At 40.2% G+C, this 9,303-nt stretch overlaps 1 protein-coding gene across 2 annotated transcripts; it reads left to right on the forward strand.

The window, feature by feature from the left end:
* The first annotated feature begins 438 nt into the window (after positions 1–438).
* gspt1 (G1 to S phase transition 1) lies at positions 439–9,303 on the forward strand. 2 transcript variants are annotated; one of them, XM_083557352.1, is made up of 14 exons: positions 439–2,930; positions 3,432–3,910; positions 5,039–5,275; positions 5,386–5,419; positions 5,525–5,602; positions 5,687–5,867; positions 6,225–6,379; positions 6,505–6,645; positions 6,900–6,993; positions 7,350–7,430; positions 7,528–7,701; positions 7,798–7,887; positions 7,975–8,143; positions 8,287–9,303. In XM_083557352.1, exons 2-14 carry the CDS (start codon positions 3,889–3,891, stop codon positions 8,337–8,339), a joined length of 1,509 nt encoding a protein of 502 aa, XP_083413478.1. In that variant the 5' UTR covers positions 439–2,930; positions 3,432–3,888; the 3' UTR covers positions 8,340–9,303. The 2 variants fall into 2 exon arrangements, with proteins under 2 accessions (XP_083413478.1, XP_083413477.1); XM_083557351.1 differs by having other exon boundaries at positions 440–1,044; positions 3,869–3,910.

Here is a 9,303-nt window from a genome sequence, read left to right on the forward strand (position 1 = left end):
GACTGCTGCCCAATCCTCACAGCACCGTCCCTTACGGTCCCTCCTGCAGGTGGTGAGCCCACGGGAAGGCGGCCCAACGTCACGGACCTTGATATTTCCCTCGTAAGGGACCCCCGGAGCATAGAGGGTTAAGAGCCTTGCTCAAGGGCCCAAGAGTGGCAGCTTGGCGATACTGGGGCTTGAACCCCAGACTTACTAATTGAACAATTTTTGTGATTTTTTTTTTCTAACACATTGTTAGGATATATTAGCTTTGTGACATCTTTAGGGTTTTACCTTTCTATTCTGGAAAGGCAGCTTTGTAATGATAATGGTGATGCAGAATTGAAGGGTCGAGAAATCAGGGTATGACAGCTCTGATACTGATGTTTTGGGAGGATTTTGGGCCATGAGAATGCTAGTGAATTTTGGCATTTTTGCAGTGCTGTGGTGTATAAAAATCTCTTAACAAAGCATTCAATAAAATTTTTAGAGCTGAATTTGGGCTATGGGTTGCCCCAGCATTTGTCTTGAACATTTCATCAGCTTACATGGTACAGATTTTCATCTTTACTAGTAAAATAAAATTGTTTATATCTCTCAGTCGCTCAAGAAATTTGTTTTGTCGATGGTTGTGAGAGCTATTATTTTGGTGGTTTTGCTCTGTGGTGCTGCTCTACACCTCCTGTCTTCACACACCGTGCAGTGTGAAGCTCTCGTACAGGAAGCAGTCGTAGGTTGTGAGTGTGTACGCGCTGTGAAAGCGGATTCGAAGCAGCAGGCTCATGCCGTAAATCCGCTCACTGCTTCTCTCTCACACACACACACGGTTATCTGGAGGTGTCGGGGTGTTGGTGCGCTTTGGGGACGAGCTTCCTGTGCGGCTGAAGTTCGAGTTCGCGATGGACCAGAGAGACACGGCGCCTGAGAGCTGGGAGGAGGACGATGTGGAGGCCCAGGCCGACACCGAGCTGCAGTCTGCCTTCACCGGCCTCAACGTCAACGCTCCAGAGTTTGTACCGTCCTTTGCACCAAGAGCGTCTCCGAACAGCGCCGGCTCTCAGGGTAAAAACCCGACACGCACGGATTCTCCGTGTTCTCTGTTCACCGGCTGACGTTAGGGGAGAAGAGGTGCTGTCGTGGGCTAGTTAGCTTTAGCTTAGCTGCCACGCTGAACAGCTGTCAAAGGGGTTTCTGCGAACGGGGAACTTTCACGAGGCGGAAATTAATTGCCAAAGTCAGTGCGCATCTTCTCCTAGCCGCCCCGGGAACACTCATTTCCGTGTGTAAGAAAAATCGTAGCTTGTAAACGTTTTATGTTTAGGTAATGCTGGAAGAGAAAATGGCCCCTACAGGCTGGTGGTGTGTTTGGGGAGACGACGTCAGCTCTGTGCACACCAGAGGAAATCTATACACGACTGGGATTGAATGTTAGTCTTGAGTTCAGACATTTTAGAATAATCCCAGATATGAGATTCTTACACTTGCCTTTCTGCTCAAATAAAATCAAACATGATCGGAAAGTAACACTGTCTATTATGTCCCATATGCCAGATTGAGTCCATTAAAAGAACACACACACCGCTCTGGGGTGCCAGCAAGGATTTTTGGCTTTCTGTCAAATGAATTCCTCTTCCCAAATCTCTATCCTGAGTAATTCCTGTTTACTGAGGGCCTCACCGCACACTCATTATAGCAGTGTTGGACGTTTAGAGCCAACAAGGCCTTCTCTGTTTTACTATTCTCAGAATCACTGACTTACGGTGTAATGTTGTTGTTTTTATTATTATTACATGAATATGTATTATTATTCCCAGTTGTATGTTCCTTTTTATTTCTATCGCGTTTATTATCTCTCTGAATTAGTGTAAGTTTATATTAGAGTTCCTATCCAATCAGATTGCAACTATTACATCACGTGTTACCGGGGACAAAGATATCTCCCGGCAGATCTTCAGAATTAGACAGTGCGTGTTTCTGTCGCGTAATGTACACGTGGCTTCAAGGCTGTTCCTTTGATCAATCAGATTGCGAGCTGGCGACCACCTGGGGGTCTAGCAGGTGTACGATTGCGTCAGCATTTTCACGTCTTTTCGTTAGAGAGTCTGTAGCAAACTGCACAAGCTCAAATATATTCATGTAGCAGGGTTTTTATTCCACAGTGGCTGACAGGAGAAGAAAAACAAACAATTTGCCTTCATCTCAAATCCGCAGGAAAACTAATGCACAGAAAACTCGGTCATTTTATGAGGTTAATTTCGATGATTCTGCTAGAGATGTATACGGGCAGTGCTGGATTAATTGGGTTAATTGGGTTTCTTGCTTTAGTAATGTTATGAAATGCGAAGCTGACCAGTGTATTGTAGTGTCCCAACAACACACACATCTGATCCAGTAACAGTCCACATCTTCACAAAACCAAATACAGTCGTCCCCCGTTTATCGCAGTAGTTACAGTGTTCCCCCGGAACTAGCGGGGGTTACGTTCTAATGCGTTCTTTGGACGCAGTCCTTATGGTACCTTAGTTAATTAATAAATAAATTGGTTCCTTTTTGATGCATATGTAAAAAAATAAATAAAAGAAAAGTGAAAGTAAGAAACATAAATGCTTATTTTATCACTGCTGTATAATACAATAGTGTTTTTAAATAATGTATGACATTTATTAGTGAAAACAGTTTCAAATGTAATTCCTAACGTTCCTAAACATTCGGTCGCGCTGCGGATTCCCACAAATTAAACCGTGAATTATCGGGAGTTGACTGTACACGCCAAAACCGACCGAATTTCCGCGATTAACAGACGCCACCCCATGCATAGTTTCTCTGCTTGTTTCTTTGTTGAAATGTCCTATGACATCAAAAAGGGGCTGAGTTAAAGATACGTCACTGCACTACAGGCTAAACTCTGGTGACGTACGTATTTAACTCCGCCTTTTGTGACGTCATAAGCCCTATTCGGACGGGACTAGTTTTACAGGGGGTCGTTAGAGAGATTTCTGTTTCACAGAGGTACTTTGTGATTTTAATCCCGTCCGAATCTGCCACGTCTGTCTTTTTCTCACACGACCTCTGTAAAAATTCCAGAGCAAATTACCTACTGTTTTTCAGCAAACTCGGCGGTCCTCTGAGAAATCTAATCCCGTCCGAATGCGAATGTCTGTGATTGGCGAAAATGTTTTTTTTCCCCCAAAACGCGTTTACTTGTGTGTTTTGGTCAACGTGAATTACCGTACTAACCCTAACGTGCCGGTATTCAAATTTCTGTTTTCTGCGCACCAATAATGGATGTAGAGGTCTTGTGCAACGCCCACATGTAAAACACAGACATTCCTACCTCCGCAATAAACACGGAGATGTTAGTCCCGTCCGAATCCATACATGAAATGACAGAAAAAAATTCTAACTCAAACGTCGTTTGGAAAACTAGTCCCGTCCGAATAGGGCTATAGTAAACAACAACCAAAACTTACGGTTTCGTGTAATGCTACTCATGTCTTGTGATGAACTGATATCACGAACCAAAAGATTTGTGGCAAATTGAAAATCGCGATAAAGCAGGAACGCTAGATTCGAAATGTGATAATGTGTACACCCATATATGCGCAGTGGTTTATTTCATTATTGTAATATAAGTACTAATATTATTATTTGTACCTTATTCTATGATACATAATTATGTTTAAGTAATATTTCATGGTCTGTAGCATCTTTTTCATTCAAAGGGCATTGCAGGCAGGTGTATTTAAAATTTCATTGACTATATCGACACATCCCATGTGAAGGTTATTCGTCATCTGTGTTAAACAGCATGCATCATGAAGACACACACAGATTATGACACAGATGTGCCCTACAGATTAAAATGTGTAGTGTTCTCTCTCTTCAGGTCCAGACGCAGTTGCAAACATGGAGATTTCAGAACCAGTAGGTAAGTGAGTATGCATCACCGGTAAATATACCATGAGTTTTAATGTGAACAGAATTTTTTTCCCCCTCAGATCACCAAGTACAAGTAAAAGTACTTATTCTTCTACCAATTATGGTGTTGTAGAACTGTCATCAGCTATATAGAGGCCAGCTGGAGATTGGACAGCTTGGTTCATATAACAGTCTGTACATGCTTATGTTTCATGCCTTCTCTCATCTCAACTTCTGAACCTATAGCTGGGGACTGAAGCAATGTCATATCCATAACCAGAATCATTAACCATAACATTTAATAAGAGTTAATATTAGAGAATTAAAATCCATCGAATGATAAATAAATATTTGCAGTAATACTAGCTAGTCATGGACATTCGAGTTCATGTATGCAGAAGTAGGTAGATTTTTTTTTTTTCCTCAGTTTTTGTTGCACCGTTTTCTGGATATTGAGCATGATGTTGAGCAAGATATGTTCACATAGCTGTCATGTGGCAGAAAAGAGTGGGAGGGAATTTATGTCTAAATTATGGAGAAAACCTTGGGCAAAACTTTAGTAAATGTGTAATTTATTAATTATAACAGTCTGGATCCAGTAACCAATTTATGTAATCAATTAAGTAGCTCTTGCGAGAGCATTGATTACCCAACACTCACATTCACACGGACCTGCTCTACAGGTTGAAATGTAGTGGGAGGTGTGTTTCTCAGTTCAAGGGTCATTTATCTGTCAATTATTCTGGTTCGCTGCAGACGGAGATAAGGCTTTGTAATCAGCTCTCGCCTCAAACAGCAAACGTGCTGAATGTCCGTCTGTCATCATGGCACTTTTTTCTAATGCAATTTTGGCTTTTTCCAATTCTTTTTTCAAATTATTTTAGTTACCTCTGTGTGACTTTTTTTCACCTTTTTTTTTTTTTTTTTTTAAACCCTAGTGTTGTTTTGATTTGAAATGGCTAGGAGACATTTCAGGCAGAAACTATTTATTCATGAAATGTTTGGTATACACAAGGATGTTAACATGGCAGAGCAGCTGAATAACCTGCAAAAGCTGTGCTATGATGTATAACATGAACAAAACTTTGTAAAGAAAAGTTACAAATGAAAGCATTTCGATGTCATTGTGCTACTTTAGCTGCTGTAGAAAATGGAGAAACAGATACTGGCACAGCAGAATCGTGGGAGGAGAAGGGTGAATCTGATGATGTGGAGGCAGGAGGTGGGACTATGCAGGAAAGTGGGCCTCTCAGGGAAGAAGCTCAAGATGAGATGATGGAGGAGGATGAGGAAATGCCTGCCCCTAAACTGCCGCCTCCTCTCCCAGATGCCCCGAAGAAGGAGCATGTTAATGTGGTGTTCATCGGACATGTGGGTATGTGTGTACAGAACCTTCATAATTTCCTAAAATAACTGAATTATTATCGCTCTGTCGCTCCTTAACGACTATTTGATTGAATTGTTTCTGTTCCTTTTATGTTTTAGATGCTGGCAAGTCAACCATTGGTGGGCAAATCATGTGAGTTATTAGTTTTTTAGATATTCTGTTTAAAACCTGTTTAAATTAGCAATTGCATCTGTAATTAGCATCTGCTTAGGTATTTATTTTATATTCATCTTTAAGGTATTTGACTGGCATGGTGGACAAAAGAACCCTGGAGAAATATGAAAGGGAAGCAAAAGAAAAGAACAGGGAGACATGGTAAAAATGCTATTTGCTCTAGAGAAATCTTGTTGCTGCATAGTTACAATTTTTGTACTAATATTTTATTTTTATTTTTTATAGGTACCTCTCTTGGGCTTTAGACACAAACCAGGAGGAGAGAGACAAGGGGAAAACAGTAGAAGTAGGAAGAGCATATTTTGAGACTGAGAAAAAGCACTTTACCATCCTGGATGCCCCGGGCCATAAAAGCTTTGTGCCCAACATGATCGGTGGAGCCTCACAAGCTGACTTGGCAGTACTGGTTAGTTTCTTAATATCCTCGATATTTTACTGCTGACAGTTTGTTGCTCTGCTTCTGTTGCTGTGTAGGAGGTGAAATATCAAGGTTGTAGTGAGAAGCGTGAATCTCTGCTAGTTTGCTCAATATGTTCAGTCTTTATCTTCTTTTGGTGAAATGTCAAGAATACTAATTTTGCTCAGTTTTCTTTGAGAAGACTATTGATTTATCCGTCAGCTTCACAATCTCTATAAAGGTTTTCGCATCTTGCATGTGTTTTTCTTTCTGCCTTGTTTATTTATTTATTTTTATTTTTTTGAGAGAGAGCATCTTTAGTCTTTTTATTTATTTATTTATTTATATATATATATATTTTCCCAGGTCATTTCAGCCAGAAAGGGCGAGTTTGAGACGGGCTTTGAAAAGGGCGGTCAAACCCGTGAGCATGCTATGCTGGCCAAAACAGCTGGAGTCAAACACCTGATAGTGCTCATCAACAAAATGGATGATCACACAGTAAACTGGAGCTTGGATAGGTAAATGAAGCATGTTGTTATGGCAACAGTGAAATTAAAAGCATGCCTGTCACTAAGTCAGTATAAGAGTTCAATTTTTCAAACATAGTTTGAACACATTTGACTGAAATGCCTCTTCTCTACAGATATGAGGAATGTAAAGAGAAATTAGTGCCATTTTTAAAGAAGGTGGGCTTTAATCCAAAGAAAGACATCCACTTCATGCCCTGCTCTGGACTGACAGGAGCCAACTTGAAGGAATCTTCTGAGATGTGTCCCTGGTACACGTAAGTGAAGATTTTATACTCTGACACGCATTGGTACACAGTAAGCAAACAGATTTTAACAATATGTAATTCAGAAGCACTCAATTGAGGCACCATTTATTTAGCAGTGATGTGGGATCCATTCCTAGTGATGTTGCTCCTGTCTATTTCATAAGAATGCATGGAAAAATGTTCTCCTTGAAACAGTGTAGACAGATTTAGGGCAGACTCCTGCAATAATTACACTCTTTAAAATTGTATTCGTTCCATTTTAGGGGGTTACCATTTATTCCACATTTGGACAGCTTGCCAAACTTCAACCGATCAAGTGATGGTCCAATCAGATTGCCCATTGTTGATAAGTACAGGGTAAGGCACATTTCACTACAAATTTAGACATGATCTTGTGTTATAGGTGTTGAGATTGTCTATAAATTTATAATTTATTCTAAAGAAATGTATTTTGTGAATTATATGCATTTATACATTAATACACTTTTCTGATGTTCTGATGTCAATTGACCTACAGTAAACCTACAATTCACGACAGAAAATAAAACGATTGGTTATGTAAACCTTATTAACTCTTTATTAGGATTAATTAAGTAAAATTTATTTTGATTATAAGTGTGAACTGCATCATACATTAAAGTGAATAATCAGAATTTTAGGCACCATAATCACAGAGATTTTGCTGTCGATCACATTTATAATTTTTTCTGCAGGACATGGGCACTGTGGTTCTTGGCAAACTGGAATCAGGGAGTATTAGCAAAGCGCAACAGCTTATCATGATGCCAAATAGGGTAAGATCATAGAAAGCACTAAAACACAGAGGTTCTGTTTTAAATCAGGAGCGTCTATATGTCTGAAGTGATTTATTTATTTTTTCTCTCTCTCTAGCACACTGTGGAGGTGCTGAGCCTACTCTCTGATGATGTGGAAACAGATGACGCTGGGCCTGGAGAGAACCTGAAGCTACGCCTCAAAGGCATTGAAGAAGAGGAGATCCTCCCAGGTTTCATTTTATGCAATGCAGAGAACCTGTGCCACTCAGGGCGCACATTCGATGCCCAGGTAGAACGCCGATTTTAGTTGCTTGCTCTATGAACAGCGTCCTAAATTTTTGCCCTAATCTTTGTCCTTAATCGACTTTCTTTTGTTGTTTTACAGATTGTCATTATTGAACACAAATCCATTATATGTCCAGGTTACAATGCAGTTCTACACATTCATACCTGCATAGAGGAAGTGCAGATAACAGTAAGGAACTGGTGGATTTCTCTTTGTTGCATCCACAACCTGCTTCTCTGTATTTATTAAATGGTAACTAAATTCTTTTACTTAAAGGCCTTAATCTGTCTGGTGGACAAGAAGACGGGAGAGAAGAGCAAGACACGTCCCCGCTTTGTTAAACAAGACCAAGTGTGCATTGCTCGTCTTAGAACGGCAGGAACGATCTGCTTAGAAACGTTCAAAGACTTCCCGCAGATGGGTCGCTTCACTTTGAGGGACGAGGGTAAGATCTCTTAATGTGGGTCATTTTGTGTCTGTGCACTGTGAGCACTGATATTTTATGGCAATAATACAAACTTTAGTGAGTTTCTCTTCAGTTGCTTTTGGAGTCTTGATGAACTGAATGGGTGCGCTTTCTTTTTGCAGGTAAAACGATTGCTATTGGCAAGGTGTTGAAGTTGGTGCCAGAGAAGGACTAATTCAACACCAAAGGACTGATCTGCTGCATCTTGGATTAGGAGGAAGGATGCAGCGACCTACCAACCCAACTCGTCCAATCCGCTCCATTCTCTTACTGCGGATGAAACGAAGAGTATCATTTAAAAAAGGACAATATGACAAAATGACAGTATGTTTTACGAAGAACAATATTATAGAGAAAAAAAAAGCTCAGTGTGACAGCTTTCTCATATTGAGAGCTCAGCTATGCCACTCATGTAGCCCAAGTTTAAACTCAGCCCATTTCCACAGGCCCATCTTCAATGACTAAATGGATGCAATCTTCTTATAGACTATTGGCTTTTTAACTGCCCTCTTCTTTGAAAGATTGAGCCATTCCTTTGTTAACTGTTCTCAAGCAATCAGAAACTGACAACACACTAAAAAAAAGATCTCAAACGTTCTCTGGGGTCAAGCTTGTACAGACAATTAGAGATTGTATTTGGTATCAGAAGATAAAGTCTAACCCCACCAGCACTGCACTGAAATGGGGTTCATGTACGTTTAATTAGTCTGTATCAAGACGTTCTTTTCAGATCCCGTGTCTGTACAGTTTGACTGCTTGAGGACATGAGCACAGGAACATCATGGAGCCTCCCAAAGTTCCTGGTCAGATGTGAAGTTCAGTCCTTTTAAAATCAGTACAGTTGCAATATGGACTATGCGCATGCATTTCAGTAAATGACTAGCATTTTGTAAACAATAAATGCACAATTTCAGTCATATAATAATGATCATTGTAGCCTGCTGTAAACAGAACAGGATCAGGCATATGCACACAATAACTAGTCACTGCATATTCTAAAAAAATAATAATAAATTGTATTTGAATTAAAGAACTGTGATGTCACAGTTTCTCACACTACTCCGCATCTGATCCAGTCTCACATACTTCTGTGGCAATGCCAGCATTACTTATTCAACAAATAAAATCATGAATTGATA

The sequence above is a fragment of the Silurus aristotelis genome (genome assembly GCF_946808225.1).
Source record: "Silurus aristotelis genome assembly, chromosome: 12".
In the NCBI taxonomy this organism is placed as follows: Eukaryota; Metazoa; Chordata; class Actinopteri; order Siluriformes; family Siluridae; genus Silurus; species Silurus aristotelis.